This window comes from Sphaerodactylus townsendi, linkage group LG06 (genome assembly GCF_021028975.2).
Source record: "Sphaerodactylus townsendi isolate TG3544 linkage group LG06, MPM_Stown_v2.3, whole genome shotgun sequence".
NCBI classification, from domain to species: domain Eukaryota; kingdom Metazoa; phylum Chordata; class Lepidosauria; order Squamata; family Sphaerodactylidae; genus Sphaerodactylus; species Sphaerodactylus townsendi.
The window spans coordinates 30,118,560-30,137,502 of record NC_059430.1 but is presented as its reverse complement, the minus strand read 5'-3'; the positions used below and the strand labels follow the sequence as shown (position 1 = coordinate 30,137,502).

Genomic DNA, 18,943 nt, shown 5'->3' with positions numbered 1-18,943 from the left:
AACTCAGCCTGGTCAACATTGATGGACTTTTGCCATGACAGGATATTGCAGAAAAGTGACGCAATACTCCTAGACTTTTTTTTCCTGTTTATTAAGGAAGTTAGTGTGGCAATAGAAATCAGGCAAGATTTTAAGATGGACTGGTTAGCCCAAAACTGATGAGGAAGCAAAAGAAGAAAAGGCTTGCATTTTGAGATTTAATTTAATTTCTACAGTTTATGCTTTCTCAAACTGGGTGAATGAAGGTAGGAGACAGGAGATTGTCTACTGACCACTGAATTATACTGAAGCTGTTATTTCCCAGTCCTGGAAAATTCTCCACTCCCCAGCAATCCTAGCCTCACAACCCTGGGTAAGATCAATAATGCTATTTTCGGAGATACTTGGCAGGCTTCGAATCTTTCTATCACAGAAGCATGACAACGATTTGCACAACATCCCTGACTTCTACCGGAGCATGAACATGGAAGCCTTCATGGAACAAAGAGGCTGTAACACAGGCTCGCTTCTTCTCCTGATCGCTCAAAAGAGAGCCTGTAGAGGGATGTGTTTTCTCGACACTTTTAACGAGTCTCTGTTGGAAACAGGATGCTGGACTGGACAGACTTTTGGTCAGATTCAGCGAGGCTCTTCCTGCTGTCATTGTCACGACGTCATCCACCTCCACAAGCCAAGCCTGGTTAAATGCACAGCATCACCACTGCAAGTGCGCCCCTTCAACTGCAGATTTGGAAGGCTGACCTGGAGAGCACGGCAGTCCACACCCACCCTTAAACACCCCTCCAACGCAGAAAGGTACTCACGGCTGTACCCAAAGAGAGACCCAATTGCCAAGATGAGACTGATGGCCAGCACTGGCGCTCTCTTCTGAAGCACATCAGAGATCAAGCCTAGGATGGTGCCACCTGCAGAAACAACAGGAACACAGAGCCTTCAGGTCAGGAATGCAGAAGGCATTGGGGGGGGGGGGGACACACATCCTTAACAGCCTTACAATTTCACCTGAAATAAAAGACCACAGCTTTCTAGGAGCGCGGATTATGATGTCATGAACCAGCTCTGGTTTATTCTCAGGTTCATGCGCTTCTCCCCTGGCTGCTTTTTTCTCTCCTCCTCCAAGTGGAACAGGGCCTAAAGAAGAAGCCTTCAATCGGACCAACGTTTGTTGCCATGGTCGAAATTGGGCTCTCTAACACGCTACAGCTCGTTTCTTGCCAACAAACCAGGATTCTACAGCAAGATTATAAGAACATAAGAACATAAGAACGAGCCTGCTGGATCAGACCAGAATCCATCTAGTCCAGCACTCTGCTACTCACAGTGGCCCACCAGGTGCCTTTGGGAGCTCACATGCAGGATGTGAAAGCAATGGCCTTCTGCTGCTGCTGCTCCCGAGCACCTGGTCGGTTAAGGCATTTGCAATCTGAGATCAAGGAGGATCAAGATTGGTAGCCATATAGATCGACTTCTCCTCCATAAATCTGTCCAAGCCCTTTTTAAAGCTATCCAGGTTAGTGGCCATCACCACCTCCTGTGGCAGCATATTCCAAACACCAATCACCCGTTTAGCATTGAAGTGTTTCCACAGTAGTCCTAATTCTTCCCCCCAGCATTTTTCAAGAGTTCTACAATTGTTGGCCAGAAGAGAAAAATTTCTCTCTGTCAACATTTTCTATCCCAAGCATAATTTTATAGAATTCAATCATATCCCCCCTCAGACATCTCCTCTCCAAACTAAAGAGTCCCAAACGCTGCAGCCTCTCCTCATAAGGAAGGTGCTCCAATCCTTCAATCATCCTCATTGCCCTTCTCTGCACTTTTTCTATCTCTTCAATATCCTTTTTGAGATGTGGCGACCAGAACTGAACACAGTACTCCAAGTGCGTTCGCACCACTGCTTTATATAAGGGCATGACAATCTTTGCAGTTTTATTCTCAATTCCTTTCCTAATTATCCCCAGCATAGAGTTTGCCTTTTTCACAGCTGCCATTCATTGAGTTGACATTCCCATGGAACTATCAACTAAGACGCCCAAATCCCTTTCCTGGTCTGTGACTGATAGCACTGACCCCTGTAGCGTGTATGTGAAGTTTGGACTTTTTGCCCTTATGTGCATCACTTTGCATTTTGCTACATTGAACTGCATTTGCCATTTCTCAGCCCACTCACCTAATTTATCAAGATTAAACTGTGGTTTAGAATTCTGGTTTGAGGCCAAAAAAAAAGCGCCCCACACCTCTGGTAAAAGTCAGAATCAGGACCCTACATCATTCTAGTGGATAGTTTATTAATACAATTATAGACCAGCATGACAACATTGCATGAGATAAAACAAGAAGCATGTAAAAAGTTAAAACATCAACAAAGTTCCCTTGCGTAAAAATTATTAAACCCACTGATGGATTGTATATGCAGCCACACAGAACTGCACAGTCTGTATGGTATGCTGTGGTTTATTCATCTATGAGGAGCCACCTAATGTAGTCCAAATCACAATGTCCTGGAAATTTATGGAGCACAGATTTAACAGTCCTTAAGCAGACGTCCTGATAAAAGGGCAAAGGAGTAAATGTAGGTTCAATCGCTCTTAGTTCACAGAGACACGGCCTCTTCCTCTCCAGAATAGCAGAGGGAAGAGCATGACATCTGGCAAGTGAAAATGTATAAGTTTATAAGCACTAGCAAATCCTGGATGGCTAAAGCTGAAGTCTGTGTCATGTACCTATAATCCCTCCAACGTCGTACCAAATGGAGAGCTGGTCAGCTTCTGCCTCCTTCCACCCAAAGTTGCTGCTGAGGTAGAAGGGCAGCCAGAAGAAGAAGGAATAGTTCACCAGTTTCAAGCAGGCGTAGGCTATGGAATACTGAAACATGTACAAAAAAGGGAAAAGCGTGTCAGAGCCGGAGAAGTGAAAGCGAGTAAAGAGAAGCAGACAGAGAGCTGGACTGGAAGCATTGAGGGGGGGAGAGGGGCTAGCTCAAATCCCTGCTCTGCCATGAAATTTGCTTTAGCAGGGTAGGGAAGGAAAAAAATGGGAAGCCATGAACAAATCGACTGCTCCTCTACAGAAAATGCAGAGTGCACCATTTGTAGGGAGAAAGATTCTCCCTCCACCAACCCCCAGGTCAACACTGCCCCCTCAAAGTTAAACACTAGGTGTGGTTAATCAGCTAAAGCTGAACAGCCTCCCCCCCCTCCCCCATACCCTATTGGTATTTTTTTTTCCCATTTGAGAAAAAGGTGGCAGGTAAAAGGAATCCCAAAAACAGATCCTGAACAACAGCGAAAAAATTTAGCATGATTGGGGCCACTCAGGACCCGCTGCCAACACTGTTGCTTTCATGCTCCGTTTTGAGTTTGGAGGCTGCAGGAATTTGGGGGGGGGGGGGTTCAGGTCTAATAGACCTGAACATTTTCGAGAAGCCCGAAAAAGCCGATATTAGGAACTGGATTTTTCCGGGTTTCTCGGAAGTTTCCCAAATTATTAAATTCAACCCTGAAAAATGATGATTAAAAAAACCTGCGCCCACTCCTACTAGACACGCTTCTCCAAGTGATCATCAGTGATGCTGCCCCCTCTGCAGTGGATCCTTACGGAGCATCACAGTGCCCCTGTGTTCAGAAGAAGGTGGAGGGATTTCTTACCAGGATCACACCAGGCAAGCAACAAGCCTGGACAAACCCAATGGCCCTGGGTTGGGCCCCCCTGCTTAGGCCAGCAGCCTGAATGGTGTAATTCTGATCGTCTTCATCATTGTCGCTCCCGGCCATTAAAGGCTCGTTGGCATCTTCTTCGGCAGCCCCGCCACCATCACCCTCTTCGTCACCTTCGGGGAGGCCTAGAACCCAAAGAAGGGCAAAAATGAAAACAAAGGTCAGCCAGAGCCCCTCTCCCCAACGTAAAGCCACGCGCGCTCTTTGAGGTCATCGCTCGCCCCTTCCGATTGCCTCGGAAGACCGACTTGTCGGGACAGAAGCCAAGAGGGGCGTATCATCTGCTTTCACTCACCTACTTCTTTGGGAGAAGTCACAAGACCAAAGAAGACAATGACTCCGCCAGCAAACTGTACCGATGCTGTCACCAAGAAAGCATACTGGAGTGAGGAGAGAAGCACAGACACAGCCCTTAAGCGCAACTGTTCAGACAATCACATTAACATAACCAGTTCCCAGTTTGTGAACTGTACTCAGATGCCTGGTTTTCGTAGATGGCCAAAATCACGCTGCACAAATTCCTTCTAAACAATCACATGTGAGAAATCTCAAAAGCATCAGAAACAAGAGCACAAGGTGCTCCACACAGCTTTTGTTCTCACAACACAACTTTTTAGCACATTCCTTTGCTAGGTGACCACAGGATACCATCAGTCCCGATCCACGCAGAAGGGGCATGGCCGGCAGCTCCACCCACCTCATAGCCGTACTGCAGAACCGAGGATGCGAGGAATGCTCCCAGGATGTTCCCGACTGATGCACAGGCGCTCCAGAGGCCAAACACAAACCCCCTCCTGGGCAGCAAAAGACAGAGACAGAAGCAAGTGCTGAGGAGGGGAGGGCTTCCATTTTGTTCTCTCCTGCCTCCACAACAGGAGATGCATGAGCAGTTAACCCTTCATGAGTCTCTCTCCTTGACCAGACAAAACCAAAAATGTTAGTTCAGGGATGCCACTGTTATTTATAGAAGGATGAAGTTTCAGAAGTTTGTTAGCCATACAATCTTACTTGCTTATCTCAATGTATCCAAAGTAGCAATTCCAAAGCTTGGGGAAGGGGAACATCAGTGTGTCGTATGGGCAGCTGAAACATGTACTGAAAAATGGTCACCTCTGTGCTGGATGTATCTGATACTTGATGGCCCTTGCGGCAAGATGACCTTATACAAAGCTGTCCAGCCATCATCACTGCCAATAGATGGGAAGTGACGTCACCTCAAGAAAGCGAACAAGAAAGCACAAAGGATTCCTCTTGTTTTCTGGGGAGGCGATCCAATAGGCACAACTACTGCCCAGAAGGCACAGCCTCAGCACTGAGTCCAAATGGAAAGGGTGACAAGATATTAAATGATATTAACTGGGCAATCCCACTATTGTGAGCAGGGTGCCTGCTCAGTATTCTGGGAGCTGACAGAAAGAATGTCAATCCTTTTTTGAGCAGGAAGCCAAGCATTTCTCCAATTTCAAGCCCAATTTCAAGTGCCAAAAATATCAAGAGTCTGGGGAACACATTCCTGGAGGAGAGATCCTGCAGGATGACAACTGAACTTGCACCCCTGAGATGGCTGCTCAAGTGAATACATCTTTGGTCGTCAATAATCGTTATTATGTTTGGGGTACCTGAAGATCTACTCCTCCATTAAGTATTACTGATCAAATCCAGACTAGCTGATGCAAAGGATGTTCAGAGTCAAAGATCCATCTCTAGTGAATTTTAACTTAAGACCTCAGAAGGGCCACAAAAAACTACATACACCCTCTTCCATATTTGACTTTCTACAGTAACAAAAGCAAAGTTCGTGCAAGCATCAAATGAGTATCTCAAAAGACATTGTCAGTTTGTGCAACACTGAGCAGGTTTAACTAAAAATGTGGTTTCAACAGCATGAAGTCTGATGCAGAACACCTCTCTCAGAAGGCTTATTTTAATTGTATTTTTTAAATTTTCTATGCTGCTTCTCTCTCTGATCAGGACCCAAAGTGGCTGTCCCCTGCTCCATCTTATTCTCGATCAGCTTGTGAGGAAGGTTATGCTGAGAGACTGTGACTGGCCCAGGGTCTGCCAGCAAGCTTCCATGGAAGAGTGAAGATTCAAACCCAGTCGCTCCACATCCTAGTTTGGCATGCTAACCACTAGGCCACACTGACTACATTATATGAAAAGATAAATGTTCTTTTAGTATCAATTTCTTCCTGGTCAATGAAGGGAGCAACTGGTCTGGAGGGAAATATGCTTGAAACATATTTTAAAAGTAAATTTTATCTCTCTTCTGACATGTTTTTGATATTAAAAAGTTATACACGTAGGAAAGATAGTGCGCTGCTAACAAAAAGGTGAGGGGTGGTGATAGACATACCCAGCTTTGCCAAACCAGTTTCCCATGACAGCCACGACACAAGGCCAGCCAGTAGACTGCAGCAAGCCGTTCACGATCCACAGGCAGCAGTAAAACCATTTGTTGTAGAAATGCAGCCATTCCGAGACAGTCCCAAAGACAAACACCTGGGTAGAAAGAAAAGGGGCGCTCGAACACCAGGCTTCAAAGCAGCCTTACAATATACGCCTACTAGTTACTAGTCCTATTGCCCAAGCATATCTATACTTGCCACTGGCAGATTAAAAGAAAACTAGTCAGTATAACTTCTTGTAAAAACTTCCTTGCCTGGTCAGCTGGAGGCAATTCCCGCTCAGCAAAGGAATTGATCACTGGATTAAGGATGAGATTTGGGGAGGATACTAAGTACAACCAAAAGGGGGGGAGGATTAAAATGCTTTCAAACCTGAAAGGGAGGGATAACTTCTGTAACGGGGTTGTCATACAGATGAGGATAAGCTCTAACAGCTAGCTCCCAGAATCCTCAATAGTCAACCATTATTTAGACACCTGGATAGGGGAAAAACCCCCAACATTTTCTAGGTGGTTTGGCAAGCAAGTACTGGGGTTTTCACCCACTAGCTGTCACCCACAAAGAGTTCAGATTTGCTGTATACAAAAAGGTACAAACAACCAACTGAACCAGATTTAAATCTGTAGAATCGAGGAGGTCTCACTGCACAGCAGAAAGATTTGCAAAATGCTGCCTGAGCAAGAAGACTGTAAGTGGAATTAAAGGCTGTCTTCATTGTCTATATCAGGCATTGTTCACTCAGTTTTTTTTCCTAATTCTGCAATCTGTGCTATTAGATGGTCTGTTGCATGCAATACATTTCGCTGCATTGGCTCGTCTCGTAACTTGTGCAAGTGAATTCGAATCTAACTGTACTACTGCAGACCAACACAGCTGGCCTCTGAAACCATCCTGCTTCATTGTATATTATGTGTTTTATTATAACACTGGTTTCCAATCATCATGGATTGGCATGGATGTGTGTTTGCTAGCTGCATGTATTATGATGTGCTTTCTGCACTGCTTTTAGTGGTAATTCTCCTTGGATCTCAGCAAGAAGGGTGAACAAGAAAAATATGCCAAACTCAAGAAAAGCTATGCATTAGCTGGTTCTTTTCAACTAGCTCAAATGTTAATGTGTCTGAAAACACAGAATGTTCAGGGACGCTGTGCAAACTAAGGATTTCTCCTGACCAGCAGATATGATTAGCAACAAACAAATCAGGTGGATTCTATGCTTTTAGTTAGGATACTAAGAATCAAGGTTTTTTCTTTCAAAAACACCAATTTCTAGTCCTCATTATTCAAATACAGAACTAAGGAAACACTTCCCCAAGATGAACAAGGGCACTCAGAAACTACACATCTCTTCTCCACTTGGACAGAGCCAAGGTGTCCCAACTTACAACTAACGCAGAGGAACACATGCCGAACGACAGGACCCATCGCATATTCAGACGATCCCCAACGATCCCGCTGACAAAGAGCCCCTAAAAAGAAATCACACAACTGGTTTTTTTTAGAATGCAAGTTGATTTAGAGCACTGGATCTGGGAAAGCCAGATTCAAACCCACACTCTGCCATGAAAGTCTCAAGCCTATCTCTCTAGGGCGCTGTAAGGAACCAACGGAGAAGAGAGAAATGCTGCTTTGGATCCCCATTGGGAAGAAAGGCAGGGAATAAAGTAAATAAACAAAGACAGAGTACTAAGTCCCCAGTTGCACCCAGTAAGCTTCACAGCTAAATGGGTCTAACTACAACACCACACTGGCTCTACTGTTTTGGGCAGCAGTTTAGATCCCAAGACCATTCTGATCCCCTAAAACTCTTCCAAGCTTCCACTTGCCCCTATTGTAGCAATTGACTCCAGTCTGAATCCAAAATGGTGGCCACAGCAGTCCATTTCTATTAAACAGTGCAAATAGAACTTCTTGCAGTCACAGAGGCTGCTTTGTTAGACATGGACCACAGACTAAACCCATAGTGAATCCCATGTGGTTTCCTGGACGCTACTGGTTGGAGATGCACAAAAGTTCATATGTAACAAAGGGATAACTTTCCCCCTTTGTGGGTCTGATTTCTACCTTTGTGCTTTGTATGGAAAGAAGTTCTACCCACCACCGCATACGAGAATAGGAAGATGGTGTCCAGCGTCCCAAGGAAGAGTGTGGCTTCTCCAGTGTCGGGAAACAAATGGCTGCTGTTCCACAGCTGCAGGAAAAACAATCAGAACCAATAAGCCCACTGGACCACAAGCTTGCTGGCAAGAGAAGCTACCTTCACGCTAATGTATGAAGCACTAAGGGAAAGAAACCGGCAACTTCATCACTTCTGTACTGATGTATGGCCCTTGCCAAGAGGGCAACCAAATATTGGTGGTGGTAGGAAGTGCTGTCAAGTCGCAGACAACGTACAACAACCCTGCAGGGGTTTCATGGCAAGAGACATTTGAGGTGGTTTGAAATTGCCTGGTTCTGAGTCATGATCCTGGACCTCCTTGTTGGTCTCCCATCCAAATACCAACCGGGGTTGACCCTGCTTAGCTTCTGAGATCTACTAAGATCAGGCTAGCCTGGGCTATGCAGGTCAGGGCATCAAATACTAGATGTATTCAGCAAAGAACTGCCACCGCTGTGCTGACTCCTACCACGAGAGGGCAATCCCTTTTGCACTTTGGTTCAGAAACAGGAACAGCTCACTAGGCATCCCAGGCTCATTTCTGAGAGAAAATGCTTTTATCAATAGGAAAAGCACGAATCAACTGCAATTCCTTGTTGCGAGTACTCAACATATGAAGCAACTTGCATGCAAATGCAACAATAATACAAAGCGTTTATATGGTTGTTCATTGAAAGCAGTACAGTACAGCATGACCATTATTAGGCACATCATATAAAATATTACAGTGAAAGCAATGAGGTCCAGTGGCAGAGGGTACCTTTCGTGTGCAGAAAGTTCCCAGGTTCAATCACTCTCATGCTTCCCTCAAGGGTCTCAATTAGCAGGTACTGGGAAAATATAAACCTCTCTTTACCAGAGAACCCTGGAGAACTACTGCCATTCGGAGCACACCATAATGAGATGGATGGAATAATATCCTGACAGTGTAAGTTCAAATCTGTAACCAAACCTGGACAGAGTGGCTGGTATACCTGGAGGAGTCTATCACCCAACCAGAGAGGGTGCAGACAGAAGGAGTGGTCTTTTACTGCTCTTCACATACTTCCTGGGAACCCCAGTAGGCCCACATCTCACTTCATGATGGAGCAGGGCCGTTTGCTGTATCTGCACCTGGGGTGAGACAGCTTCTCAGTGACTCCAGACTGGTCCATACCCACAGCCTGAGACACCTTCTCATCTTCTGTACCTGGGCCTCTGTTGCCCACTCATTTGGTTGCCCCCTCATTTGGTAACCTCTCCCACACCAGCCAGCCTTTCCCATAGCTTATTCCACCTCCCTAGTTTCTTTTCAAGGAAGATCCCAGTCCCTAGAAAGCTGGGAAGAATCCTAGAAGGCACAATATACGGAAGGCAGCCAATATACAAATTCCTTTCCCCCTGTCACAGTGACACACAGCCACTGTTTACCAGAGTAAATATTTAACTGGCTCAAGCTGACTTCCCTGCATTTGCCTAGGCCAGAAGTCTTGTGGATTTCCCTAATTCAGGTACAAGGGACGAGATTATTGTGACTAGGGATAAGAAAGGTCTGGCCCACATTAGACACTACTACTACTCCAGCTGCAATCTGTGTAATGCAGAGCACAACGGATGGCGATCAGCCACTTGGAAACTGCCCCTAGGGTTGTAGTAGATGGATGTGTGCCAATGTAATTGTGACGTCTGGAAACAGGGCTGAACGGAGCCCAAACAAAGACTTAGGAACATTTCTTTTAAATAACAGAGAAGGAAGATTTCTCTAGAAGTTGAAAAGGTAACATCTCCACCTAACTGGACTGAAATAACTTCAGGCAGGGAAGGACCCTTTCCAAGTAAAGCTATTCATGCTGTAGAATCACATACTATGGCACTTTCCCAGGTTTCTTCCCCATCAAGCATCACGTCTGAATGCTCTATGGAAACAGCTCTTTGAATGTCGAAAACTAGCATGTCAAGCATCTAAGTTAGCTTTGTACACCAGCCTTCTTCTTGCTAGCTTTCTATGCACAGGACATTTCTTTCACAAGGAACCATTTAGAAATATAATCCCGCCCACCTGCTGTCTGACATGGTACAGTCCGGAAACAGAGACAGACAGATTTTCTGGGATATTGCTACAAGTAGATCACTTGCATTAGCGGTCAAAATAAACATATCATTATGTCCACAGTCATGAAGATATTGCCAGATTATAAAATGTGTCCGTATTTCTAACCCTTCATCTCATTGTTGAAAACGGTCAAAGGATCTTAGGTATTATGATATTTGTCTAACCGTGGAGGGGAATATTGCTGCAGGTGGCAATGAAGGCCTTCTGACAGCCTGGGCCCAATTTGTTTATTATCTAGAAACATTAACACCTCTTCTGCTGCCCTGTTCCCAAGGCAGAGTGTAACAAGGTCATCACAGAATCCCTGACAGCTGTGGCAAACAGTAATTAAGGCTCTGATTGGCATACTGAACACACGTGAAGCACGTGAACACATCCATGAAGAAGAGGAAAGAAGGAAAGAAGAGAGAAAGAGGAGGAAAAGTTTGGATTTATACCCCGCCTTTCTCTCCTCTAAGGAAACTCAAGGTGGCTTACAAGCTCCTTTCCCTTCCTCTCCCCACAACAGACACCTTGTGAGGTAGGTGGGGCTGAGTTCCGAAGAACTGTGACTAGCCCAAGGTCACCCAGCAGGAATGTAGGAATGCGGAAACACACCTGGTTCATCAGATAAGCCTCTGCCACTCAGGTGGAGGAGTGGGGAATCAAACCCAGTTCTCCAGATTAGATTCCACCTGCTCTTAACCACTATACCATGCTGCCTTATAGTTCATCAGACCCTTGGCCTATCATGGTCAGACTGGCAGTGGCTATCCAGAGTCTCAGGGAGAGGTCTTGAACATCACCTGCTGGCACTTTTAACTGGAGATAGGGGGAATTGAACGTGAGACCTTGTGCATGCCAAGGAAGTTTTTCTGCTGGGCCATGGCCCTTCCCCCAAGGTAACACAGAAGACAACAGACACGAAGCTGCCTTCTACTGAATCAGACCATTGGTCTACCTAAGTCCATTTAGACTGGCAGTGGCTGTCCGGGGTCTTAGGCTGAGGTATTTCACTGTGCCTCAGAGGGTGGTGGACTCTCCTCCTTTTAAACGGAGGCTGGATGTGTGTTCCTGCATGGCAGAGGGTTGGACTGGATGGTCTTTGGGGTCTCTTCCAACCCTGTGATTCTCTGTTCCTTTTAACTGGAGATGCCATGGACTGAACTTGGGATCTTATGCATACAAAGCAGAGATTCCTCCACTGAGTCACAGCCACAATATTCCATAGTCAAAGGCCAAGATTAATTTTTTAGAAGAAGAAGAAGAGTTTGGATTTATAAGGACCCTCAAAGGGGCTTACAATCTCCTTTCCCTTCCCCACAACAAAAAGAACAATTGGATTTATATCCCCCCTTTCTATCCTTTTAAGGAGACTCAAAGGGGCTTACAAACTCCTTTTCTTTCCCCTCTCACAACAAACACCCTGTGACGTCCCCCAGCTGGCATGTGTTGGAGTGCACAAGTTAATCTGGTATACCAGATAAGCCTCCACAGCTCAAGTGGCAGAGTGGGGAATCAAACCCAGTTCTCCAGATTAGAGTGCACCTGCTCTTAACCACTACACCACGCTGGCTCTCTGAAAGAAGGCTTTCAAGACACATTTAAACAGAAGCAGCTCCAGCATTCCTGTGGGAAATGGTTCCACAATCTTGAAGCGATTCATGACAAAGTGCTCTCAGCCGTCAGCAGTAATTTCACAGCCGGCAGACTTTTCAAAACCCATTCCCCCATTCCATCCCTACACGACGGGCATTCACTGCTTATTGGCTTGCTGCCCTCCCCAAGGAAACAAGACGGCAGCTTTAGCTGTCTCAGAAACCCGACTCACTCACATCATAGGGCTGAAGTTGGAGGGCAGTGTCATTAAGGCAGGAGGGCGTCCACTGACTGGAGATGCTGACCTTGACATTGCTGAACGTCTTCCTGGAGGCATGGAGCAGAGAGTAGCTGGGGATAAAAAGGGAAGCAGAGAGGAAAATCACATACAAGATTATTTCATTGGGATTGAACAGAAGATGGCCTAGTTTTCTGAAACAGCCGGGGCTGTTTGTTTCTAGCAAAGGGACTTTCAGGAAAACTGGGTCCAGGAAAGACTACACATTCACACACACACACCCCCAAAAAATCTTGCCTCTTTCCACAAAATGTATTAGAGAAAGTAGCTTCCAACACACACAGACAAAAATACCCTTCCAAATAATCAAATTATTCACTTGGTCTAGATGAGAGAGTATTTCCATATGCTTATAGCAGGGATGTAGGTATAGATTTTTTTATGGGGAGGTTCAGGAGGCGGGGCCAGGCCCCCAGCCACCCCTGGGGGTGTGGCCACGCCTCCCCAAGCCCCACCCCCAGTGCTTATAAAGGCAGTTCTCCGAGGCCAGGGACGGCAGACTCCCCTGCCCCACCTATCCACCAGCTGGGCTCCCAGCTGGCAATTGGCAGCCCCTCTGCCTTCCCCTCTGGGCAAAGGCATAGCTAGGTGAAATGGAGCCCAGTGCAAAATCTGAGTTTTGCGCCACTGCCCCCCCCCCCTTGCATGGGCGGATGCTATGATGCTGGAATCCACCCCCAAACAGCACCACTTTCAATGGTGTTTAAACTAGAGAGCCCAATTTCTCCTTTTAAATCCAACTTAAAGGGAGAATCTGCGGTCCCCAGTTAAAACAACATTGAAAATGATGCTGTTTTGGGGTGGATTATCCCCCACCCTGAAACAGCATCACTTTCAATGTTTAATATGGGGACATCAGATTTTCCCCTTAAATCCATGCCGAAGGGGGTGGATTTAAAAGGAGAATCTGGGGAAATTTTGGGGGTGCCTGCTGTCAGGGGTGAAATGGTTAAGCTAACAGCACCTAAATTTCAGGGTCTCTTTAGGAGACTCTTCTGATGATACCACCCAGGTTTGGTGAAGTTTGGTTCAGGGGGTCCAAAGTTATGGACCCTCAAAGGTGGACCCCCATCTTCTATTAGCTCCCATTAGAAACAATGGGGGATGGGACCACCACCTTTGAGAGTCCATAGCTTTGATCCCCCTGGACCAAACTTCACAAAACCTGGGTGGTATCAGTAAGAGACTATCCTGATGATACCTCCTAGGTTTGGTGACGTTTGGTTCAGGGGGTCCAAAGTTATGGACCCTCAAAGGTGTAGCCCCCATCTTCTATTAGCTCCCATTGGAAACAATGGGAGATGGGGGCACGGGAGTCCATAACTTTGGACCCCCTGAACCAAACCTCACCAAACCTGGGTAGTATCATCAGGAGAGTCTCCCAACAAATCCCTGAAATTTTGGTGTTGCTAGCCTAAAAATGTGCCCCCTGCAGGCCAAAAACAAAAACATCAAAAAATACAAAAAAACACACAAACAGGGGACGGCGCTTCGGAGATGCAATGGGGGGGTTGGACCCAAGAAACCCCCACTTTACCTACCTTCTTGGCTTATAGCCTTTCCTTTAATAAGTGCAAGAGGATACTAGTACGGTAAAGCAGAAAGAGGCTGCTCTCCACGGCAGTGCCCACACTTCTTTTATTTTATTTTTATTCATTCATTTATTAAGTTTGTAAGCTGCCCTTCCATTGGTGGGCTCAGGGTGGCTTGAATTCGCTCCCTTCCCTGGGATTTTTTCTGTTGCTTCTTCTACCTGTTGGCAGCCAGCCTGCCCCGCTCTTGACAAGAGTCTCCTCCAATTTGTCTCCTTCCCCCAAAATGACCAAAGGGAGATTCGGATGAGGTAGACCATTAGCCATACTCCCAAAAGCAACTCATTGCCTGCAGAGAAAGATACTTTCCCTTCCACAACCAACCCCCCCATCTGCTGTTGAAGGAAGAGAAGGGCATTTGAATTCATGGCCCACGAGCATTCCAGTTCAGCACACGTGACGTCCTTCACATCAATAGCACACAGCAAATCGGGGATTCTAAGCAGCCCAGCACTTGCACTCAAAACCACTGCCAATGTCTATTCAGGGGTGCCTTTTCCCAGTAGTGTCCTATTCAGACAGGATCCCAGGATCCAATGCAAAAGCAGCACTGAGTTCTGAACAGCGTTTGATCCACACAGATGCCATCACCTGCCCAGGCCAGCTATTCTACTGCAAACTTATCCTGGCAGAAGAACTGGCAGACACTAAAGAACTCACAGAGAACATTTGTTCTGGATTAATACATATTTCAACCATTGAACAAAAGGCCGGACAGGTGACAGAAATCTGTGTTTAGATCATTATACTCCACTCCTCTCCCCAAACATCACTGTTCTGCCCTCCTCTACTTTCTCCTCACAACAGCCCTGTGAGGTTTGTTAAACTGGGGGAGTGAATGGCCCACAGTCACTCAGCAATCTTCTACAGCACAGAAAGGATTTGAACCTCCCCCCCTTCCCTGATTTTAGCCTGCTACTCTAATCATTATACTATACTGGGGGGTTCAGACCCCTTCTCCCTTCCCCAGAGTGGTGTAGTGTTAAGAGCAGGTGGATTCTAATCTGGAGAACCGGGTTTGATTCCCCACTCCTCCACCTGAGTGGTGGAGGCTTATCTGGTGAACCAGATGTGTTTCTGCACTCTTACATTCCTGCTGGGTGACCTTGGGCTAGTCACAGTGCTATTTGGAACTCTCTCAATCCCACCTACCTCACAAGGTATCTGTTGTGGGGAGAGGAAGGGAAAAGAGTATGTAAGTCACCTTGAGTCTCCTTACAGGAGAGAAAGGTAGGGTATAAATCCAAACTCTTGTCCTTGTTTCCCATCAATATTGCCCCCTAACAATCTAACAGATTGTTACCTGAAGAAAGAAACGCTTACCTGAAGAAAGTGAGCAGGAACACGACCACATGGTGATGGGTGAACTGTGATGCAAGACCCCTGGTTGCAGGCTGCCGCCTCAAAGATCCCGGCATAGCTTTCCTTCTGGTTCCCCCCAACTCCCCCCTCAGCCCCGTCTGCCCTTTAAGGCTGGGATGTGGCTTACATCATCTTCTTCCTTAAAAAAAAGGGGGAAATATTCATCCAAATGTTGTCGGTTGTGATCCTAAACATGTTTTCTAGAGAGGAACCCTCAACAAATGAAGAGGACTTACAGCCAAGCAAGTGTACTTTGAAACAGATTGTCAAGACAGTTCAAAGACGCTTGGATGCTGTGCGCCATTTCACCGATCTACTTAAAAGTTATCCTTGCACAAACAGAGGCACCCATAATGTTGTTCTTTTTCATCAGAATATGCCTTCTGCATGGCGCGCATGCCCCAAGTACAGCAGTCTGTGCTCTCCTTCAGTCTCACAAGGAGAAGCATATCCCATGGCGTTACAGGGAAGAAATCTCCTCTGCTCAGGCTTGAAGTTAGCCATGCGTTAGCTGCCGCAGTGAACAGTAGTTACCTGCTGACCTCCAGGTGTGGTCCTACTGCAGACAGAATACCAAACTGCACCACAATGATCAGCCATGCCTCAAATTAGCTTATTCACTCCAGCATTTATGCTACTGGGAAGCATGTTTTCTCCCACTTCCCTTGGAATCATGGTGCAATCATGGGGTTACTGGGTACCTTTCCCCTCACAATTTTTGGGGACTTCCCCCAAACCTGCTTTGCTGCAGTGTTCTGGGGAAAATCGCAACAAAGCTGGGTTGATTGCCAAGTGGAAAGGGAAGTCTGGATTTTCCCAGTTCCACCACCATTGGTACCATTTTTCCATACCTCCTTCTGCACCCCAGCCTCTTACCACCACGAGGACTTTCTTAAGTTTTTTTTCTCTAAGATTAGTAATTGGTATATTACCATTTAGCTTTTAAAAATCTCAAAAGAGAACTCCTTCAGTCTGGTGTGGAGCAGGGAAACACTATGTAGAAGCCCTGTGTAGTAACTAAGTGCAGTTGACTCTCATTTGGAGAAACAGGTTTGATTTCCCACTCACATGAAATCAGCCGGCTGGCCTCAGGCCAGACAGTTCTCTCAGAACTCTCGGTGTCACCTCACAAGGTGTCTGTTGTGGGGAGGGGAAGAGAAGGCGATTGTAAGCTGCTTTGAGATTCACTTTGGTAGAGAAAAGTGGAACATAAAAACAGACTCTTCTCCACAGCATTAACAATAGGGAAAACCCTAAGAAAGCATCCCCAAGTAGCAAATTGCCTGAGCCATACAACAGGACACATGAAAAGAGGTCTCTCTTTAACCAAATACTTAGAACTGAAGCCTTTCCAGTGATAACAGGCAAACACACAAGGAAGCAGGAAGTTAACCCAGCTCTAGCCTCCCCATGTTTATCTATGCCTGTTTTATCTCTGCTTTAGTGCCGAGTGTTTTCTAGGAGGAAGGAGACAGGAGCAGAATTGCTTGTTTATAAAAATGCACAGGTTGCCTTTCAACAATTCCAAAAGCAACATACAGAATAAAAATTAGATATCTAATTGAAAAACCAGAATAGCAACCACATGGGAAAAATGAAACAGGATTAGAGTAGCAGGCGACAAAAGTCTACTTTGAAAAAATCAAAATCCCAAAAGGCTGTTCTGCAAAGAAAACCTGCTCCAACTTTACGGAACATTTGAAAACGTCGGCGCAAGGAGAATCTCATGGGGACTGCAGAACTCTGGAGCCAACATCCAAAAATCCCTGCTAAACGAAGGCAGGACGGATCTGGGTCTCATTGGTTGTCCTCAAATCATAAGGAGGTTTTAGCTGACAAGAAGGGGGAAAAAAGCAGACAATGGCACCGTGCAGCTTCTTTTACCACATGTGCAATTTCCTACCCCCTCCAGCTTTTTGTATCTGTGGGTGAAGAAGAAGAAGAAGAGTTTGGATTTATATCCCTCCTTTCTCTCCTGTAGGAGACTCAAAGGGGCTTACAATCTCCTTGCCCTTCCCCCCTCACAACAAACACCCTGTGAGGTAGGTGGGGCTGAGAGCACTCCGAAAAGCTGTGACTAGCCCAAGGTCACCCAGCTGGCGTGTGTGGGAATGCACAGGCTAATCTGAATTCCCCAGATAAGCCTCCACAGCTCAGGCGGCAGAGCAGGGAATCAAATCCGGTTCCTCCAGATTAGAATGCACCTGCTCTTAACCTACTACTATGCCACTGCTGCTCCTAAAGGAAATGTAAAGAATTCCAGCAGGTGGAACTCTCCCAAAGAATGGCTGTACTCACAAAGAAAATCTAACATGTAGCCAGGCTCTTCTTTTTACCTCACAGAAAGGCTGTGGGACAACCACAACTACTGGCTCTGGACACTCACACACTTGATCTCAAAAAACACCCCATTTTATTTCCATTGCCATCAAGTCACAGCTGACTCATGGTTACCCTGCAAGGTTTCCAAGGCAATACATGTCTGGAGATGGTTTGCCGTTGCCTACATCTGCATCACAAGGTTGGTATTCCTTGGGGGTCTCCCATCCAGAGTCAGAGCTGAGAGTGCAAGACTGGATGAAGCTTACCCAGCAAGTTCCCATGGTGCAAGTGGGCATTTGAACCTGAGTTTCCTAGATCCTAGTCTGACACCTTAACCACTATACCATGTTGGGTCTCCAAGAGACAAAAAGGGGTTAATCTGAGATTCGGATCTCAGGTGGATGGTACAGGGAAGCTATTCTAGGAGATCAGGATGGGAACAGATTGTTCTCTGCAGTCTGGACAAGCCCAGACTCCTGACTGCGGGATCAAAAGAAACTTCAGCTTTTATGCTAAGAAAGCAGCTGTTAGCTTCCAAGTGTCAAGACACAACAGGAATACCATTCTCCACAAAGGGACCCTGACAGCCCCAAATAAAGCTTTCCTTACTGAACTATGATTACTGAGCAATGATTACACGGCACAAAAACTGATTCTGGTGAACACAGGGGCAGCCTGAGAAAGCTTTGCATCCTACCAGGGCAGATGGCCCCAGCCAGTGAATTTCAAGGCTTTGTGAGGAATTCAACCTGAAACGGTCACCTTCTAGTCCAGCCCTTTAACCACTACACCACACTGGCAAGAACACTCAGCGAATGTCAGGTCTTGGATGAGACAATAAACCGACTTTGGATTCTTGATCAGTTGCGTTTATTGAAAGGTAACAAAGCACCCGGCTTTCTCAGACCTTTTTATCCTCAATCAGTCCCCCTCTCATTTTCCCAGAGAAAGTGTGAAAAGAATTATTCTGGAGCTAGGCACCCCAAGGTCGTGATAGGGATAGATATAGCCACCTGGCTCGGCTCCCCTCCCCCCCCCCACCCCCAGTCAGGGCAACAGCACATCCTGTTTCTCTGGGGAGTAACTTGCCAGGGTCACCAGCCTAGTTATCCACAATCCGTGTTAAAGCCATAAAGATCAAAGGAGACAGAAGAGACCCTTTACATATTTATTTATTTATTTATTTATTTATATTTTAGATTTATAGGCCGCCTCTTCCCCGAAGGGCTCGAGGCGGCTCAACAACATGGCTGTTATTAACAGCAACTCAACAACATAACGTAAACATTAAAACTCCGGCAGCAATTACATATAATTAAAACAATCCAAGGCCACATTCAACCCATTATAAAAACAAAGTTCAAACAGAAGCCCGTTCCTAAAAGACTAAAAAACAAAGGAAAAGAGGAAAGAAGGA

General features: G+C 46.1%; 1 protein-coding gene across 1 annotated transcript in view; it reads right to left on the bottom strand.

Annotated features, from left to right (window-relative positions):
• SLC37A3 (solute carrier family 37 member 3) overlaps positions 1–18,943 on the bottom strand; it is a 32,224-nt gene that overhangs the window by 9,445 nt on the left and 3,836 nt on the right. Inside the window, exons 2-11 of the mRNA XM_048501038.1 lie at positions 15,166–15,343; positions 12,189–12,303; positions 8,223–8,315; positions 7,510–7,593; positions 6,073–6,218; positions 4,414–4,510; positions 4,012–4,096; positions 3,648–3,841; positions 2,724–2,865; positions 804–905 (exon numbers count right to left, since the gene is read on the bottom strand). Of these exons, the coding sequence (XP_048356995.1) occupies positions 804–905; positions 2,724–2,865; positions 3,648–3,841; positions 4,012–4,096; positions 4,414–4,510; positions 6,073–6,218; positions 7,510–7,593; positions 8,223–8,315; positions 12,189–12,303; positions 15,166–15,260 (1,153 nt within the window). The 5' untranslated portion in view covers positions 15,261–15,343. The remainder of the gene's footprint in view (positions 1–803; positions 906–2,723; positions 2,866–3,647; positions 3,842–4,011; positions 4,097–4,413; positions 4,511–6,072; positions 6,219–7,509; positions 7,594–8,222; positions 8,316–12,188; positions 12,304–15,165; positions 15,344–18,943) is intronic.